We start from the raw sequence: 19,655 nt of genomic DNA, 5'->3' as shown, positions 1-19,655 counted from the left end.
TGAAATGTGTTTAAAACCCTCAAAAACAAAACAAATCAAAACAAAAAAACCAGCCCCAAATTCTAGATGTGGGCAAAGAAGGCATTTGAAAGGATAGCCTGGGGGGCTCGGTCGGTTAAGCGTCCGACTTCGGCTCAGGTCATGATCTCGCGGTCCGTGGGTTCGAGCCCCACGTCGGGCTCTGTGCAGACAGCTCAGAGCCTGGAGCCTGTTTCAGATTCTGTGTCTCCCTCTCTCTGACCCTCCCCTGCTCACATTCTGTCTCTCTCTCTCTCTCTCAAAAAGAAACATTAGAAAGAAAGAAAGAAAGAAAGAAAGAAAGAAAGAAAGAAAGAGAAAGAATAGTGTTAGCGGTTCCCCACGTAGTGCGTGGAGCACTGCTGGGCACTGCGGAGCCCCGGGGCGGCTTGCAGGGGTGAGATCCCTTCCACTCACGGGTCTACAGGAGAACCCTTGTTGGGCTCAGCAGGGATGGGCCCTGGCCCCGTGCTTCAGGATGGGCGCAGGGGTGCATCTGGAGTCCGGGCTGCCCGCGGCCACGTCTCCTCACGGCCGATCGGCAGGGCACACGGGGATGCCGAAGACGTCTGCGAACGCGTTCCTGAGCAGAGTTGCACGTGGGAGGCGGTGGGGACAGCACTCCATGCAAGGAGCGGAGGCGGGGAGAGGGGAGTGGAGCCTCGCCGAACGAGATCCCCACGGTCAAGGTACCCGGCAGGGCTTTGTGTTGCTGTGGCTTTTGTTTCTGAGTTCTGTCTTGTCCACGTTGGGCGCTCACGTCTTGGTGACGTGTGGGTGGCCCCTCCCTGGGGAGCCTCCCAAACCTTTCTGGCGGGGCTGCTTCCGCGGTCTGTGTGCAAGTGCGAGAAAGCCTCTGCTCTGGGAGCCGCCGTGGACAGTCGAGCCCGAACCCCGGTGAGCGGGCAGCACGTTGAGGCAACCTAACGAGAAACAGGGGCGCCTGGGGGGCTCAGTCCGCCAAGCGTCCGACTCCTGCTTTCGGCTTAGGTCGTGCTCTCACGGTTGTGGGGTTGAGCCCCACATCAGGCTCTGTACCAGTGGCATGGATCCTGCTTGGGTCTCTCTCTCTCTCTCTCTCTCTCTCTTTCAAAATAAACATTTAAAAAATTAAAAAATGCACCCCTCCCTCAAGGTGGATACAGCCCTGTGCCAAGACATGGGGCCTGGCAAACGGCTCAACCATCTCAGGGGGCTGCCCTTGCACAGTGAACAACCTGTTCGGCTGTGTGTGGCGGCCTGTCTGTGTACCACTTCTGTCTCTGTACTAGCAAATAACAGGAAACTCCAACGTAGGTCAGTGGATGCTCCCTGAAAAGCAAGAGAAGACAAACCCCTCACTGCGTTCGCTTCTCGGTAGAGAACAAGCACTGTGTTTTGGGGTGAAGGGGTCATACAAGACAACCAATAGCATATGGTTAAACACATGGTTTTGGTTTTCTTAATGTTTATTTATTTTGAGAGAGAGAACTTGAACAGGGGAGGGACAGAGAGAGAGGGAGAGAGAAAATCTCTTGTCAGCACAGAGCCTGATGCGGGGCTCGAACCCACAAACCTATGTGATCATGACCTGAGCTGAAATCAAGAGTCGGAGCTTGAACCAACTGAGCCACCCAGGCGCCCCGAACATGTGGTTTTAAAATTTTTTTTTTTCAACGTTTATTTATTTTTGGGACAGAGTGAGACAGAGCATGAACGGGGGAGGGGCAGAGAGAGAGGGAGACACAGAATCGGAAACAGGCTCCAGGCTCTGAGCCATCAGCCCAGAGCCCGACGCGGGGCTCGAACTCACGGACCGCGAGATCGTGACCTGGCTGAAGTCGGACGCTTAACCGACTGCGCCACCCAGGCGCCCCCCGAACATGTGGTTTTAAAGGTGGGATTTTCTCCTATGAAGCTAGAGGAGATGAAAATGTAAATTTAGGGGTGCCTGGGTGGCTCACATGGTTAAGTGACCGACTTGGGCTTGGGTCATGATCTCCCGGTTCGTGGGTTCGAGCCCCGTGTCAGGCTCTGTGCTGACGGCTCAGAGCCTGGAGCCTGCTTCCGATTCTCTGTCTCCTTCTCTCTCTGCCCCTCCCCCGCTTGTGCTCTGTCTCTCAAAAATAAGTAAATGTAAACATAAAAAAAAAAAAAAGAAAGAAAATGTACATTTATTTGAGTTAGGCGAGTGTCGCCCAGAACCGTCATAAAAGAGGGCTGGGCATAGGAATAATACTGACGACGTCAGTCTTGAATTTTCATCATCCCGAGGAGACCCCAGGAATAGTGCGACTATCGACATATCCCATCGTGCTGTATGGGGTCCTGGACGGCGGGAGGCCTGTGGTGCTGCTCGGCGGCTTTGAACGCACCCCTTCACCCCGCTCCTTCCTTTCTCAGCAAATGTTCAGACGGGCCCTCTTGCCCTTTCATTAAAGACGCAGTAAGTGGTTACAGCAACAGGGGCGTGCCCTTTCTCGTCCCAGGGACCCCCTGGGCCCCATGTGTGAGCCTCAGTCTGCCTCCTTGCTCTGGGTCTGGGCCCCTGGAGGTTGAAGTGAGAAAGGACGAGAGTGGGGGTGGAAGGGCCAGGGCAGGGGGACTGGCTCGCCTCCATCAGGACCGGCGGGCTTTGGAGTCACGTCGTGATGTATACGTCCAGGGTGAGCCAGCAGCTCTGTCCCACACGGCCATTTAGGGACCCAGGCAGACGCGGGCCTCACCGCGCCGTGACATCACGGTCTAACCTGGGTGCCCAGAGCCCTGAAGGCAGAACAGAAAGAATGTGGGGGGACCCAGGCCCGCTTTTAGTGGCCTCGCACCCAAGGGCCCAAGTGGGCCACTTTGCCCCAAGATCATTGGTCAGTGCCAATCTGGTGTCCCCAGCCTACCTGCCGGGGAGGCTGGGGAGCACGCGGGTGCACGTGGAATGTTCGGGGAGCCCCACGTGTCTGCCACAGTGGTGACATGCCCTTCCCGCTGCGGGCAATGGCAGGCCCTGAGCGGACGGAAGCCGGACGACCCGGGACAGTGCCTTCAACGTGCGTTTGCGGCTGGCGTGCCGCCAGGCCCCTGAGAAGGTGGGACAGCAGGTCTCTACCTGACGCTTCTCCCCAAGGGCTCCGACCGGACAACGGCCGCCCGTCCCTCCCTGCCTGAAATAGAATCTCCAACCACAGGCGTCCGGTCGGGGGCCTTGCGCCCGGGCGCTCGGCCGTCTGCCATTCTGAGCGTGCCAGCCCCACACTTCTCTGTCCGCTCTGCGGGAACGGGACTCGCTTACACAGGACGGGCAAACGAGGGTCCGGGGTTTGCTCTGGAGCACCCGGCGGGGCCCCCGGGAGGCCAGGCGGTGGCTGTGGCGGAGTCCTCGTCGGCCCCGGGCCCATACGCGCCAAAAGCCACCCAGAGACGACGGACTTGCCTGGATCTGCCGGAGCTCCCAGACGGGCTCGGCTGGTCCCGAAGCCCGGGTCCCTTCCACTTGTTGTTCACAGAGCCGGGGACCCTAGAACACCGCTTGCGACTTACCTGAACCCGAAAAACCCAGAGGGCGGCACACAGGACTTCGTAGTTGGACTCTTAGGATGAAAACATCGAAGGTAACCTTGGCAAAGAGGAGTGGGAAGGCTGAGTCGTAATCTCCTCTGCTGACGCCTCCTGAGAGCTCCCCACGGTGCCGGGCTGGCGGTCCAAAGGCCTCCCGCCTGCCCTGTCGGTCACCCCCCCCCCCCCAGCCAGCCCCTGCGATGGCTTCTGTCGCCCCCTCTCTCCCGGTTTCACACGAGGAAGTCAAGGCACGGAGGGCAAGGGGGAGCATCACCACGTAGCTAGCTGCCTTGTGCCCTGCATCTGGCCAAGCGGATGACGAAGGCCATTCTCATGATTGTCTCACGGGAGGGACGGTGTCTCTCTGGGTCACACGGATGCGGGCTGGCCAGGCCCCAACCCAAGTCAGGGCTCGTGTCACCGGTGCCACAGACCAGCAGAGGAAGCCGGAGGGCTGCGTCACGCCGAGAACAAAAGCACGCTCACCCTCCGGGAGGGTCTCACCTCCGGGGTCCTCACCGCTAAGTGCTGGTAAGAGCAGGGTCCAGGGCGCAAGGCGTGATGTCACAAGAGTTTAGGACCATCTACGTCGAATGCCACGTCCTGGCTGTACCGGCTGCGTCCACGTCCGTGCACGAACCTGTGACTGTGGCCTTGTTTGGAAACAGACCCTCTCCAGATGCAGTCGAGGGAAGGGTGGGCCCTAAGTTCTCTGTGGCCCGTGTCTTAGAAGGGGGAGAGATTTGGACACAGAGGCACGCAGCAGCGGGCCGTGAAGACAGAGGTGGGACGGGAGGCCGGAGGAGGTCTGGGACCGCTCTGCCCTCGGAGCCCCGGGAGGAGCCCAGGTCGCTCTGCCCTCGGAGCCCCGGGAGGAGCCCACCTGACCTGCTGATGCCTTGGTGTCTGACTTCCGGGCTCCAGAGCTGAGACGACAACTTCCTGCTGTTTTAAGCCCCCAGCGAGTGGCTCTCTGCTATGGTGGCCTTGGGAAACTGAGCCACGGGCGCACACTAGGAGCCCCGTCAGGGTTGGCTGGGGTTCCTATTGAAGGCCGAAGGGATATAACAGACTGAACGTCTGGGAAGCAGGGCTGCTGGGGCAAGAAACACAAAGGAAGTTCTAGACTGCTTCTAAGGCGGCCACTAGCTAAGGGACACAACAGAGAGGGAAGGAGAGACCTGGCCGGAGAAAGAAGGGAGCATCCTGGGACATTCCTGTTCTGGAGTTTCTGGCCTCGGAACAGTGAGCTTCCCCCCGCCCCCCTTCCCCTGGTGGTGAGAGCTGGGACCCACGGGCTGTTTACAGTAATTACAGTGCACGGGAGGGAAACTGGGGGGGGGGGGGGGGTGTGGATTATGGCCTCGGACATTCCCAAGTCCTGGAAACCGGGGCGTTCCGGGGGCGGAGGCTATGGGTCAGCAGGATCCGGACAGCCAAGGCGGGTCTTTGGAATGCAGGGACGCGATGCCGGCTTTAGCGGGAGTCAGGTTTTATGCCCCAGGCAGAGGGAATTCTAACACACGCTAGAACAGCAAGACAGAAATTGCCTTTTAGATGGCTGCCATCAGCAATATTTAGCAGGTAGGTTCTGCAGGGTAGTTTAACCTTCTGTAACCTTACAGTTGAGTGCTCGCTCCGCTCCCTCTCTCTCTCTCTCTCTCTCTCACTCCCACACGCCTCCACGATATTTTACCTTGATGGTTTGCTTTGAGGGGGAGCTCTGCAGACTTAGTCTCTCTCCTTCGGTGCATAACTGCCTGCCTGCGTATGCACGCAAGCCCCCCTTACGCGTTCACATCTAGCAGGGACTGAGACTCCGAGGCACAAGCACCCGCAAGCTTCTTGTTAATCAGGGCAACACCGGATGTACAGTTGGAGCTCGGCAAATAATTAATAGTAATGAAAATTGACATCGTAAAAATTAAAGTGAGGGGGCTGATAGGGAGGGATTGGCTTGGTTGTCATACCTCGGGCCTAAAGGGAAACGGATTGCTTTGGAGAATCTTTTAATTAATTTCAGAGTTTCCCTGTTTCTTCTCCACCAAATGAGCGGCGTTCCTTTCTCGGCCGGCAGGATCCTGTGCAGAGAGAGGGAGGCCTGGGGATCAGCCCATCCCGGGAGCGTCCAGAATCCCGCCCCCCCCCCCAACCCAGCGGAGAAAGGTCTAGGTGAGGGGGATGCCCTCCGCAGCCCAAAGAGGGGTTCGTTTTGCAAATTTACTTTCACCACCTATGAATAAGCCAGGCGGTCTGCCCCTCATTCACAGCTAAAATAAAAATGGATCTCTACAGTCTGACCAAGTTCAGCCACTGAGCTGCAGCGTTAACTTGTATTCTAACAAGATTAAAATATATTTGTCCTGGGGATTAGCATACTAAGTCCCCTTTTGCCTTTTTAGCAGTGGCAGGGCACTTTGATCTGCCTTGCGTGGAGAGAGCGCGGCTTGGGCCCAGCCATCCGACTGCCAAGTGTGAAATCGGCCTGGTGTCATCATCATTCTTGCTCTTTTACATCTTCCACCAGTTTAATTATATTTCCGCCACAAAGGTCTGGCGCCTCATTGCATATTCAAGTTAGACCAGGAAGCATTAAAAAAAAAAAAAAAAAAAAAAAAAGGTAGGGATGAAATAGCCCCGTAGGGGGGAGGGAGGGGCTGCCCGGCCCCTCGCGCCCCTGGGTTGTGTGCCCCCTAGACGGGCCTACCTGCGTGCAAACGTGTGCCCCACGCGGGCCGGCTCTGCGCGGCTCCCGGCACAAAGGCCATGGTCACGCCCGCGCTGGGTTCGGGGGCCGTTTGGCTTGTGACTCCAGCGGTTTGTATCGTATTTATCCTCCCGACACGCTGGTTCCGTCTCCTGAGGGCCGCGAACCCACCAGCGCGCTCCCGCCACGGCTGAAAAGCTGCCCTTCCCCCTTCCAGGTGATGAGTCACCAGTGACTCGCCCCTGCAGTCGGCGGCGAATGAATTCTAGGGCACACCCGGTGCCCAGAGGGAATGTGTCTCGCTGACCTTTGATGGCCCCAGAAGTATCAAGCCCTTTCACTCCCCACCCAGACCCGAGATTCGGGCCCTCCGGCCCTCTGCAGATTCCCCGAACTGCCCCGGGAGAGGCCAGCCTGCTGGCAGAACAGGCCTGGAGAGGACATCCCAGCGGGGGACCTCTTAAATGACCTTGCCTCCCAAGCCACCGCCACCGGAGCCGCCTTCGGGTGGCTTAGGGGTGGGGGAGGGGAGGGAGGGGGAGGAAGGGGAGACGGTGACAGCCAGCCCTGGTCCTGCCGGCCCCACACGGGCCACCCCTCCCAGAGCACTAGTGTTTGGGAGAGGAAGTGAGCCAACTGCAGGGGCGGCTGGGGTCTGACCTTCACCTCAGCCCCCAGCCCCGGGCTCCAGGCTCCATTCACTCCCAGCTGGAGCGTCTCAGAGCTGGTCATTCTCGGTTTGGGGGGGGGGGTTCTACGTGAGGGACGTTGGGTGTTATTTCCACAAACGAGCTGGACAGAATAGAAATGCGGACGGACTTCCTTAGCATTTGAGAGCAGGTCAGCGGTGGGAGACGCTCGGCTCCGACTGGCCCTTTGTCTGAGCTTTGCCAGGGCTTTCCACTTTCTTGGGGGGACGTGGGGCAGGTGGAGGGACTGGAGGTGGGTTGAGCTGACAGTCACTTTTGCCACGTGGGGAAAACGGGGAGCCCTGAGAGGTCTTTTACAAGGTCCAGATTTATGACCATTTTCGTTTCGAATCAACACTCTTGTCAAAACGAGAGGTTAACAACACATTGCTTCTCAAATTGAATGATACAATTATAAAATTATCCCCACATAATTAACTCAGGATTATGTTTCATTCTGGTTAGCATGTAATCAAAGCCTGTTATGCTTTTAGCTATAGGAACAGCAATTAATTTAAAGGGGTTACTTTAGACCAAATAGCTCATCAGGCCATCAGGACGCCCACTCACGCTTGGAGGAAGAGCCACGGGGAGGGGGGTGCGCGGGGGGCGCGGGCGGGGGGCACAGGGAGGCTCCTGACCACAGGCTGGGCCCCACGTGCGTGCGAGGTGCAGCCTGACTTCTGGCCTCCCTCACTGTCCAGCGGGGTGCCTGCGTCCTGTGCATGGAGTCAAGTCTGAGTCAGGGTGATGGGACTATGCTGCTGAACGCAGTGACTACGGGATCGGAACGGAGAGCCGCGTGGCGTGTGAAGTCACCGGGCTTCTATGGAAACCGGAGCATCTTCCCTACTTTGCGGTCAAGAAACATGTGGGGGTAAATCCTGATGGGAAGGGGTGTGCCTGTGTCCCAGCCGGGCGGGAACAAAGCACACCCAGCAGTGCTCCAGAGAAGGGGGTAGTGTTTCTGGGGAGTGCGGACCAGCATCCTGAATTTCCTCTGTCGTTCTCAGCTCCTCTCGTGGTTCCTCTTTGTATAGCCGTGTGAACACTGTCTGTCCTAGTCGTGACCTCCTCCTTTTTTCCTTTCCCCGGACAACTAAAGCGAGGCCGCATTGCGTGGTAGCATCCAGGAAGGCCAGGCGCTCTACCAACAACGGGCACTGAGCTGTGGAGGGCACAGCCCGAGCCCAGCGCCACAGTCCCTGCCCCGTGATGAGTCACCCTCTCGCTCACCCTGCCCCGTTCCGTGCCAGGGGCTTTTATGCTCATTTTCCCTCGTGGGAAACCCTATGGGGAAGCCCATTAGATAGATTTTCTTTCTATAGAAGAGATGAATAGATGGGCTGGGGTTGGGGTGGGGGGAGCAGTTGGGAAAATTCCCTTCACCGTAGGACACTTCTTTCAGTGCTGAGTGATATTATGCGTTCGCAAGAAAAAAAAAATAAAAACAAACCCGTGCACCCTGGACTGCCTGAGCCGAGGTGTGCACGCCCAGACCTGGGCACCTGACAGCCAGCCGGGCCTGCTGCCCTGTACACGTTCTCCTCTCCCCCAACCAGCAGGTGTTTGGAAGCCAGCATGGGCACCACTCATTCGAGGGGCTGAGGTCTCCCATCTTTGATCCAGATGTTTGAGCATCAGAAGATACAATCTGAGACTTGTGGGTCATGACGGAAGCGGTTCAGCGGGGGCACCTTACTGGCAGCGGTAGAGAAAGGGTGCTGGCCCTGGCAGGAGTCGGATGCTGCCAAGGGCACCGGATTCTGCCGTGTGGCCTACTGCCTGAACCCAAAGAAATGCCATATTCCGGGGGGGGGGGCCCACATCAGTTGATGGAGAGTAAAGCTGCCAAAAACCTGAGGACCTAAAGTTTTGGCCTAAAGGGGAAAAGTCAGAGGCAGCGTCCCCCCACCCCCACCCCGGGCCACCAAATGACGCCAGAGGGCAGGGGCCTGGGGTCCCCGCGAGGTTGGAGGGAAGCGGGCCGGTCTGCGCTGGGAGGGGCCGCAGACACAGAAACAGGGCAGCGACTGCTCGCCGCGCTTGGCAGCTGGAGCCTGTGATTAACCATCCAAGGAGGAGAGAAAAGCGGAGGGAAGAAAGGGCAGTTAGCGGAGGGGGTAGAGGTTGGGGGAAGGAGGAGGCGGCGGAGCTGACAGTCCCCTTCCAGACAAAGGACTTGGCGGGAGGAGAGAACCCCGAAGGCGCGGCTGAAAGGCGCTGGGCGGCCCCTTCCGCAGGCAGCGCGCGCTCGGACCGCGCGGCCAAGACAGATGGGGATGAGCGGCGGCCCGCCCCGACTCTTCCAGACGGTCCGTGCACGCGGTGATCCCCACCGCTCCTCGCCGCACGGAGCACCCCCGGCCGCGCCAGGGTCCCTCCGCGCAGGAGAAGGCGCCCCGCAGGCCCGGGCAGCGGCGCAACGCACTAGGCCCTAGGCCCTCCTGCCCTGCCCTGCCGGGTCTCCGGGGGCCCGGGACGGGGGCGGGGAGCCTCTCTGGGACGCCTTCCAGGCAGAGGGGGCGAAAAGGCGGCCCGGGAGGCAGATCTGGCTACTCTTTGTTTCTGCTCCGAGCAAAGCGCGGGGCTCAGCCCCGCAAAGGGAGCAGCCAACGGGGGTGGGGGGGGGGGGGGGGGGGGAGGTGTCCCGGGCCCCGGACCTAACGTTCCCCTTCCCAGAAAACTTGCCCTGGCGTCCCTCGGGGACACGGGGGGCCTAGGAGACAGGGGACCCCCTACCTCCTCCCCGAGCTGTTGCGCAGGCCTTGCACGGGCCTGGGGCCTGTCGGCAAGGGCAGCGAGCTTGGGCCACACCCGTTCCGGAGTCGTTCCGCCCCGCTTCCTCCATCGTGGGGCTCCCCCAACCCCCAAACTGAAGAAGCAAGCGGCACTCTGGGGGCTGAGACCCGGGCTGCTAACAACAGCAATATTAGTAACTCTGTCGCCGTCATCAGCCTCACCAGCCGAAGCCCGCGCAGCGGACCACGCTTGATTAAATCTCATAATTAGGAACCACTTTGATGAATATTATTACATTTCGGGCGATTTCAAGAATGGCCTTTATTTTCCGTGGGTGTCTGACATTAACAACGCCGTGAGCAGCGGACGTGGGGCTCACGCGGCCGGGTTCACGGACCTGCGTGCACCCAGGGGCTCCCGCCGCCCGCACCCGCGCGCGCGCGCGCGCCAGGCCGGGCCCGCGAGGGGTCGCCCCCACCCGCGTCCTGCCAGCCCGCGGGGTCCGGGGGACGCGACGCTCCGTCCCGCCGCACGCCGCCCGGCCCAGGCCTGCAGAAAGCCTCGCGCTCCGCCCGCCTGGGCCGGAGACGCGCGGAAAGGGGGGTCCCGGCCCGGGGGGAGGGGGTGGCGGTGCCGTGCGAGCGCGGAGCGGGTGTCGGGGTGCGGGCGTGGCGCCGCGACACAGCTCCAGGTCGCCAGTCTCCATTAACCTCCCAGGGCGCCGCGCCTCCTCCCGGCAGGCTGCGGGTTTCGGCCGAGCCGGGATGGGGGCGGGGGACACCTGGGGAGCTGCCGGGGCGGGCCGTGACCGCGGAGGTCGGATGTTACTCCTGCGGACGCAGGACGGCTCGTAGCGGAGCAAGAGCCCGCAAACCCGCGGCCGTGAGCGCCTGTGCGCGTCCAGGGTCTGCCGTCGGTCGGTGGTGAGCGCCCCCGCGCCCCGCACACCTGCGCCGCGCGGTCCAGACGCCCCCGCCCGCTCCACCTTTGCCCTCAAGGAAAAAGACAAAAACCACAGTCGGAGTCCTCCTGGAGATTAGACGGGCGACAGCCGCGTGGCTCCGTCCCGGTCTGCCCCGAAGAAAGCACATGGCGGGTCCACCCTGCGTGACGCTCAGGCCCGTGCAGACCCGAGGGTCCGACCCTATTCATCTGACCACCTTTGGCAGAGGGAGGAGGAAGGGCCTCTGGGCCCCAGGGAGCCCTGCTAGGCCCCTCGGTCGGGCACCCCTCGCGGGAGCCTCTGCTCGGGCAGGGCTGGGGTGTGGGGGGGGGGCGGCAGGCAGCGATCCCCACCCCCAGCGAGGCCCCCGGGCCCCTGCCTGGACTCTGCCGGGCGATGGAGGGCTGTGGGCACAGCCAGGCCTGGGGGGTGGCTGCCGATTGGCTGGAAGGAGCAAGGACTTCCCTTATAAACGGGCGTTCCTCCGGAGAACGTTTAAGGAACCGGCCTCCCGGAGGGGCGACAGTCTGGCAGCGGTCCAGCTCCATCACCTCCTGGGGCTTCGGTCCCGGTCCAGATGCAAGGCACGCTGGGCCCGGAGTCCCGCAGGCTCTGGGTTCATAAAGGAGCACCGCCTCGCCTGCAGGCCTGGCTCTGGTCTCCACTTGCCACTGAGAGAGGGCTGGCTGATGCAACAGTGGCTCTCCGCGAGTCTGGAACTTAGGTTGCATGTTGAATTAAAAAAAAAAAAAAAGTAATAAATATAGGAGCAAAACCAGAATCTCAGCATTTCGAGGGTCTGGGGTTCATCCGGTCCAATCCCCTATCAGAGACAAAAAAGAAAAACTCCTCATGCCACTGCTGGCTTGATGTTTGCTTGCACTCCCCTGAGGACGGGGAACTCATTACCTTACAAAACTATACATTGCCCCTCACCAATGTTATGATTTGCGAACAAATTAAAAAACAAGAATGATTGCTTAAAGTTGTCGTACCGTCTTTTTATTAAAAAGAGAGAGAAGCCAATCGGGTAACAGAAGGTGTGCCCATGATTTTTGTTTAGTTTTTAGTCTAAAGAATCCTCAGAACTGTGCAGCGGAGGGGGGAGACACTTGGAATGGCCTGAGTGATGGGGCCCCATTGGCGATGACCCTGGGGCACTCCTGGGACGAGGCAGCCAGGGCTCCAGAGCTTTGTGGTGAGACCCCCAGCTCTCTCTCACTCAGTGTGTCTGTGCAAATCCCGGGAGTGGCCACTCTCCTGCCTGGAGGCCCAGCTTCTGCTTGGGAAGCCAACGTGAACGTAAAACGTCTAACCAGTCTCCTTTGGCAACAGACGGTTCTCGCTAGTCTCTGAGTTTCTTTTACTGGGAGAATCATCTTTTTCAGGCCGGGATAGTTTGGACAGAGATCAACCGGGCTCACAGGGAGCGCTCCCTGCCCGGCTGCCCTGGACGTCAACCCCCCCGCAAAACACTACCCCAGACAGATACCTCTCTGGTCAGCTTGGGCAAAGCCTGTCCTTCCCCACCCCCCCGCCCAGCCCATCTGTCCTGAGATGTTGTCCGTGACCTTTGCTTTGGAGGGGGCAGGAGTAAAAACAACAAAACACAAAAGAGGAGAGCCCTCCCCACGGGCCCAGCGTCTCTGTCCCTTTCGTGGGATTCGCATTCTGTGGGATTTTCAACAATTATTCAACGTACTCAGAGGACATCGGTGGTTCTGTACTCACACAGGAGATATTCTGAGTGTCTTCATTGTTTAAAAAAAAAAAAAATCGTACCTCTGGCTACAAAGACAGCATGTGTACCCCCTGCTCGACGGAGGCCAAGGCCAGGAGTACCTGAATGCTGTGGAGGTAGCCCAGGGCAGTGGGGCTGGACTTAGAAACAGGCTTAGAAAAACTAGTCATTCCACCTTGGACATCCAATGTTTTACAATAAAGCAGTTTTTTTGTTTTTTATTTAATGTAACTTTCAAGAATTGGAACACACAAAAAATGCAAGGGGAATGTTCACAATGCTGATAACCACAGTTGTAAATAGAAACATTCATTTCTCATAAGGTTATAAATATTTGATATCGGAACTGTAAAATGCACGTTTTAGAAACGAAAAAAAAAAAAAAAGAAATAAAAAAATAAAAACCCCAAAACTTCGCTTCCTGCTAAAAAGGCATTATCATTTCATTGAAGTTTCCTAAGCAGCAGTTGGTTATTTCACAGAATTTTAAATTACAGCTTTTCTTTTTATAGTTTCCTTTTGAAAAAGGTTTGCACTAGTATGTACAAAATAAAAGTGGTATCGCAGGGAAATAGAGGTTTAAGGCAAAGAGAGAAGTTCACCCTCTGTCCTCAGGGGTCCAGCCGTGGGTCTGCCTCAGCCACGGGCACACCCCCGGGGCCGTCCCGGCTGCCCATGGACATTTGGACACGATTCTTTTTCCATACACGAAACAGAAGACAGTGCAGAGTTATATATATAGATACTGTGTTTGTTTATATATATGTACTTGGTGGGGATATATTGAATATATTTAATTTACACTGGACCACACCGTCAAAAAATAAAATGTATATTAAAAAAAAAACAAGAAAAGACAAAAAGCGATAAGAAATGATTATTTACACATTTTTCTTCCTTCCTCTAGATCCTGGAGGATTCTGAGTTCCTTTGAAAGTCAAGGTAGCCACACGTTCGGAAACTGGACTCTCACAGGCCCGCTCGTGCACGTGTACACGCAATGCATAGATATGTACACGCGCATATGCACCTTGAAAGAATGCTCTCCGTAGCAGAAGCAGCCACTTAAAAAAAAAAAAAAAAGGAAAGGAAGAAAAAAACAAACAGAAAGGAAGAAAAGACCAACTCCCCTCTCGGGAGCCCTGTGCCCGCCCAGAGGCAGCAGACCTCTGCCATTTCTGGGGCCCACGCGAGCGAGCGCCTGGCGTGGCTGATGGAACCACAGGAGACTCCCTGGGCCTGGAGGGACGAGGGGCCTCTGGCCAGAGGCTGGGCCAGGGGTCCCCGAAGTGGGGCCTGGAGGCAAGAGAGCTGGCTCTGGCAGTGGGCGGCTGGATAGGGGACAGCGACACGACAGAGACTGAAGCATACACAGAGGTGCTGGCCAGGCCTTGGCGAGGAGGAGGAGGAGGGGGAGGGGGAGGAGGAGGGGGGGGAGGCGGGAGGAGGAGGAAGGGGGGAAGATGAGGAGGGGGAGGAGGGAGAGGAGGGGGTGGAGGGGGAGGAGAAGGGGGAGGAGGAGGAAGAGGAGGAGGGGGAAAGGGAGGGAAGGCAGGAGGAGGGGAGCCTGGTGAGGCTGGGGCCTGGGCTGCCCATCACCAAGGGCCCGCTTCCCAGGGCGCTCCTGCGGGGGCCCCTGTGCTCCCCCCAGCCCGGGGCAGGGCAGGGGGGGCTGCATACCCTCCTGCTGTCCTCACCAAGCCCACACAAACAAAGTGGCAGAACTCATAGACCAAGTAGGAGCTATTTATTCGGTTCACAGTCGTGTGAAATGCAGCAATAAAAATCTTTGGACTTTAGCAAGTTGTTTTAATTTTTTTTTTCTTCTTCTGAAATTAAAAAATAAAAGTGTCCGATGTCCCACCATGGAGCTTAGGGGATTAAAAAAGATGAAACCCTAAGCAGCCCCCCTTCGCAAAAAAAAAAAAAAAAAAAAAATCATAAAATTAGCATAATCTCATAAACACAGAAAAACTCAAAAAAATATTTTATAGTCAGATATTTTGGATTTTACACCACCTGTAAATTATATATACATAGAATATTGCAGAACCGTAGCGAATACACGATATTTTCACTATTAATGCTGGTATAATCTTTATACACTGGCCCTTTATGATTTTAAATTATTGCATTGTTTAGCGTGGCCTGAGACTGGACTCGCGCCCGCCCGCCCTACTCGCTGTCCGACTTGCCCTCCTTGGCCGTGGTCGAGTGGTTGTACAGGCCCTGTGCCATGAGGTGCACGGCCAGCGTGTTCTTGTTGCCCGTGGCCTTCTTGATCTTGGCACGCTTGTTCTGGAACCAAATCTTGATCTGCGACTCGTTGAGGCTGAGCTCCTGCGCCAGGCTCTGGCGTCGCTGCTCCGTCAGGTACCTGTTGGTCTGGAACTCGGCCTTGAGCCTCTGCAGCTGCTCGGCGGTGAAGGCGGTGCGCGGCCTCTTGTCCTCTTTGTTGGGGTTCTTCTTCTTTGGTTTGCGAGACCTGGGACCTGGGTGGGCACGGTGGACAGAGAACAGGGTTAGGACGTCTCGGGGCCTGTCTGCCCCCTCAGTGAGCCAGAGGGACAAAGAGATGAGGGAGGAAAGTACCCAGTCCCAGAGGGACTTGGGGACCGGGCTGGGACCCACACAGCCTCCAGGACCCGTCCCCCCCCCCCCCAAAGCGAGAAGATAGGCTGAAAAAAGTGTAAGTGTGAGAGAGTGAGTGGGGGTAAAGGACAGGCTTAGTGGAAGGGTCGCCAGGGGCGCTCGGCTGGCTCAGCCAGGGGTGCACGTGACTCTTGATCCCTGGGTCCTGAGTTCAAGCCCCATATGTGGCATAGAGTTTACTTAAAAACAAACACACAAACAAACGGGAAGGTCTCCAAGGAAAACTCCGGCAGGAAAGCAAAAATCCAAAACTTCCTAGCACGACCTTTTCTATCCCTTTCTGAGGTTCTATCCAGGAGTGAGGACAGAGTGGAGGCAGGTGCCAAGAGAGGGGCCACGAAGAAAGGCTGGGGGAGGGGAGGGGAGGGGCAGTCAGAGCAGCAGGAAGAGGAGCCCAGGGGACAGTGACAGGATTCCCACGAGATGCCCACAGGGGGTACCCCTCAGGTACTAGGGGCCTGAGAAGCCAGGAGGCCACAGACTCTGGAGAACAGGAGGAACCCCCGGGCTGCCTCCACCTTAGCCCCCTTTCGGTCGCCCCTAACTGGGCCTGTGGGCCCAAGTTCATTGTTTCTTTTCTGGAAGAGAGGGGGCACTCGCCCTGAGCCACTCGACCCCCCCCCCTCAAGTCTCCCAGTGCAGGAGAGGGGACCCGGCTCCCCCAGACTGGGGCTGCCTCACTGGAGGCCACAGGGGAGCCCAGCCGACCTCGTGCAGAGGGTTCGGGCTTCTGACCCCCACGCGGGTCTCCTGCCGCTGGGACCCCCTCCCCGCACCACTGGAGGTTGGTTTGGGGCAGTGCAAGGTTTCTCGGACCCGGCCATCTGAAAAGGCTCTTGTGAGGGGAGCGCTCACAAGCAGGACCCAGCGCTTTCTTTTTGTTTCTGTCAAGAAGTTCGGCCCCACGAGGGTGTGTTTGAAGGCCGAGGCCGCAAAGGCTGTTGGGGGAGAGGGTCCGGGCCGCACGTATGGGCTTCTTGGTGCGTGAAGGGAACCACCTTTGGGGAGCACCGGCCGCGGCCCCTTCCCAGACGCCCGCGGCGGGAGGCTGGACCCCCTGCCGGCTCCCTCGAGCCGCCGAAACCCCCGGGTCGCCGCCTGAGCCCACATGCCCGTCCCGCGGGGGCCAGGGGACAGCCCTGCCACCCCGCGCCGCGGCGGCGGCGGAGGGATCCCGTCGGGAGGTTTGATCGCACAGTCCCGACCCGGGAGGGTGGAGAGCGCGCCCGGGCCCCGGAGAGCCAGCGGCGCCGAGGCCCGAGGACGCGGCCGTGCGCTCCGGGAGAGGCAAACTCGGCCAGAGGCCGCCGCGGCGCGGGAGAGGGGGCGCCAAGGGCCGTTCGGCTCAAAGCCCCGGCCTTCTAGAATCTAGAGCAAACCCACACTCACCCCCGCGCCCCCGCCCGCGTCCCGCGCGCGCACACCCACCGTGGCCGCCGCGCGCTCGCCCAGGACGCCGGTTCCGCGCGGGCCGCCGGGCTTTGATCGGGAGGCTGCGGGGGCGCCCGCGAGGGGCTCGGCGAAGGCTCGGAGAGGCCTCGCGAGGCCCCGCACCTGCTCGGGCCGACCGCGGCCTCCTGCGCCAGGAGCCGGCGGTTGTCCGCCTCCACCGTCCCAGGGAAGCACGCCCCCCACCCTCCAAACTCCTCCGGTGCTGGGGCTCTTGCACCCGCGAACCAGCCGGTAAAAACATACACACCATTGTGCGGGAAGGAAATCTCCCTAAAATCAGAATGTTTCGTTCTCTCTTTGATTTTCTTTCAAAACGTAAACACTTAAAGAGTCGCAGAGACAGAACCAAAGCTCGGCAAGAAAACTCTCTGCGTTGCTTCTTTGTAAAAGGCCAAGAAACACCAATGTTACCTTATGGGTTTTTGTTGTTGTTGTTGTTGTTGTTTCGTTTTGTTTTGTTTTGAGTGCAAGAAGACCAGCGACTGGGGCCCGGCAGGGCTGCGGGGCTCCCGCGGGCCAGCGGGGCCTGGGGCGGCCGCGACTCGGTCGCTGCACAAAGCGGGGCCGAGACACCTCGCCGGCCGCTTTGTGAGCCTATATGTTAATTAAATATTAACAAAGGAGGGAGGCGAGAACAATGGAGCAAATTTCAGGTCTAGCCGGAGAAATTTGGATTTCATCAGAAATATACACACACATTTCTGCGGGAAGGCGGCCAAGGGGTGACTGGGTTGTGCGGTGATCTGGGTAAACCACCCCCCCCCCCCCCGCAAAGGCAGTTGAGGGTTAGGGGGGCAGAGGGGTCCTGTCTGGGCTACCAGCTCAGGGACAAATGGAGTCCGTCCTAATGGCGGTTTGCAAGCCCAGGACCGCATTTCATGCAACTGATGATCTCCACAAGGACGCGGATGTAGCTTTTCAAAATCCAGATCTATGAAAAATACACTCAGCACCTCTGCACACACCCGCGGGCCCCTCCACCGCACCCCCCGCCGAAATCTGCTGCTTTCCTGCCTGGGAGCTGCCCCACGAAACCTCTGGGAGCAGGTCCTTTCTTTGGGGGACTGCAGGCCTCCCTCCTTCTCCGAGCAGTGATCAAGATGGGTGCCTAAAACCGGGCGAAGAGCGCCTCTGTGTCCGTCCCGGTCTCTGTCCCCCGCTCCTCCCTCCTCAGCCCAGGCCCAAGGGTGGAAGGAAGAGCCGGGAGCCTTGCTGTTTCTTCCCCGGCTTGGTCCGGGATAACTGGGTCGTAGGGCGAGTCTAGGTCTGAGGTGGGCGCCACATGGGTCCCGGGTCTGGACTGAGTTGGAAGGTCGGAGAAGGGGTTAAGAGTGCAAGCTTCTAGGCCAGCCTTGAGGCCACCCCCAGTCTTCCCGAATAAACTCCAGCCGGGGAGGGGTGGGTAGGGACTCCGAGGAGTGGCCCCAAGGAGAGAGAGAGAGAGGGAGAGAGAGAAAGGTCCTGTCTCCTCCGCTTGTCTAAGAAATCGATCGTGCCCCTTCTCCCGGCCGCTGCCCGGTCCGGCGTCAGCCGCGCACAATGTCCCCGCTTGTGCGTCTTTGTGTGTGTCGGGGACGCGGCGGGGGGGGGGGGGTCCCGGTGTCTTCTCCCCCTGGGGAAGTTCCCGCGCCAGCGCCGCCCCGCAACCCCGCGGGCCTCCCCGCGGCGGGCTCACCTGAAGACGGCCGGTCGGAGTAGCGCGTGCAGTAGACCCAGGCCGGCCAAAGCATGGGCTGCGCGCCCAGGTTGGCGCTGGCCTGCGAGCTGTCCGAGTCCGAGCTCACCGACAGGTCGCCGCCGCCCAAGCCGCGGGCCTTGAGCGCCCCGTCCAGGGGGCCCCCGGCGTCGCCGCCTTTCTTGGCGCCGCCGTGCAGCGAGAGCGTCTTGGAGCCGCCTTCCCCGTCGCCCGGAGAGTCACCGCCGCCGCCGCCGGGAAGCGGCCCGCCCGCCCCGGGCGCCCCGGGCGCGTTCTGCCGGGCCTCCCGGCCCGACCCCAGGAGCTGCTCGGCGCCGCCCGCGCCACCGCCTCCTCCTTCCGCGCCGCCCGCGCCGCCTTCGCCGCCGGCTCCACCGCCTCTTCCTCCTCCCGCGCCGGCACAGCACGTCCCCGCGTCCTTTCTGCGGCCGAACTCGGGCCGCAGGATGTTGTCGATGAAGAAGTTGGTGATGCGGTGCGGGTGCTGGTGGTTGCCCGGCGCCTGCAGGACCGCGGGCAGCATCAGAGCCCGCCGGCGGCCAGTGTCCGCGTCGCCCGGGCTGCCGCTGCCGCCGCCGCCGCCACCGGAGCCGCCGCCGGGGCTGGATTCCGGCTGCCGCTGCCCCTCCGCCGCCGCCGCCGCCGCCGCCGCTTCGATGGGCTTGGGGTCATTCTCCTCCATGCTGTTCACGACAAATCCCAAATTGGTTCTCCGGGGACCCCCCCGCCCACTCCAATCAGCCCTCGGCCCGCCCGTGATGCGCACGGAGACACTCGCGGCCGGCTCGCGCCCCTACCCCGCCGAGTCTTCCGAGGGCGTGCGTGGCGGCCGCGGCCAGGGCCGGGGTCGTAGGAGTCACCGGCCGCGTTCGGAGCGGAGCCACGTTCCAATCCACGAGTTGAGTTTAGAAAATAGCAAGAGTCGCCCCGCGCCCAGACGCCGGGAGATTCAAAAGGGTCGGGTCCTCGTCTCTGCAGCGCACCCGGGCGCTAGACAGTCACAGAGGTCCGGCGGGGACCCGGGGCTCCTCCCGGGCTCCGCGCTCCTCTCCGCGGCCGGCTGCCTCCGGCTCCCGCGCTGCCGCCGCGGCCGCCCGGGGCTGGGGCCGGAGCTGCGCGCATGCAGGCAGCGCGCTCCCCCGCGCTCACGCCCGCCCGGGCCCGCTCGGGCCGCCGCCGCCGCCGCCGCCGCCGCCGCCGCAGCCCGGCCGCCCCCGCCCGCGCGCCCCGGCCGGCCCTCGAGGGTGCGGGGCGCGAGCGGTCAGCGCGCCCGCCGCCGCCGCCAGCACGCACATGGAGGCCCGCGGGCCCGCGCTGCGCTCGGCCGCCGCCCCGCCGCGGGCCCGGGCGCCCCACCGGCGTGCGGCCGCGCCCCCGCCGAGCCCCGCCGAGCCCCGCGGCCCGAGGCGCATGGGTGAGCGGCGGGAGGCGCGGGCCGGGCCGGGCCGGGCTGGGCCGCCCGCGCTCCCTCGCCGTCTGCGCGC

At 60.3% G+C, this 19,655-nt stretch overlaps 1 protein-coding gene and 1 long non-coding RNA gene across 2 annotated transcripts; both read right to left on the bottom strand.

Moving 5' to 3' along the window:
• Positions 1-5,374: 5,374 nt before the first annotated feature.
• LOC123607720 lies at positions 5,375-6,742 on the bottom strand. The gene is made up of 2 exons (XR_006716868.1): positions 6,257-6,742; positions 5,375-5,630 (listed from the first exon to the last, which is right to left on the bottom strand). It is a non-coding gene; the product is annotated as an uncharacterized LOC123607720 (long non-coding RNA).
• A 7,354-nt stretch (positions 6,743-14,096) lies between these two features.
• EN2 (engrailed homeobox 2) lies at positions 14,097-18,868 on the bottom strand. Its single transcript, XM_045496279.1, has 2 exons — positions 18,151-18,868; positions 14,097-14,863 (listed from the first exon to the last, which is right to left on the bottom strand). The coding sequence occupies exons 1-2, from the start codon at positions 18,851-18,853 to the stop codon at positions 14,547-14,549; spliced, it is 1,020 nt and encodes a 339-aa protein (XP_045352235.1). The 5' UTR covers positions 18,854-18,868; the 3' UTR covers positions 14,097-14,546.
• Between the last annotated feature and the right edge of the window lie 787 nt (positions 18,869-19,655).

This window comes from Leopardus geoffroyi, chromosome A2, assembly GCF_018350155.1.
Source record: "Leopardus geoffroyi isolate Oge1 chromosome A2, O.geoffroyi_Oge1_pat1.0, whole genome shotgun sequence".
Classification (NCBI taxonomy): Eukaryota; Metazoa; Chordata; class Mammalia; order Carnivora; family Felidae; genus Leopardus; species Leopardus geoffroyi.
This window is presented reverse-complemented; position numbering and strand designations above follow the sequence as displayed.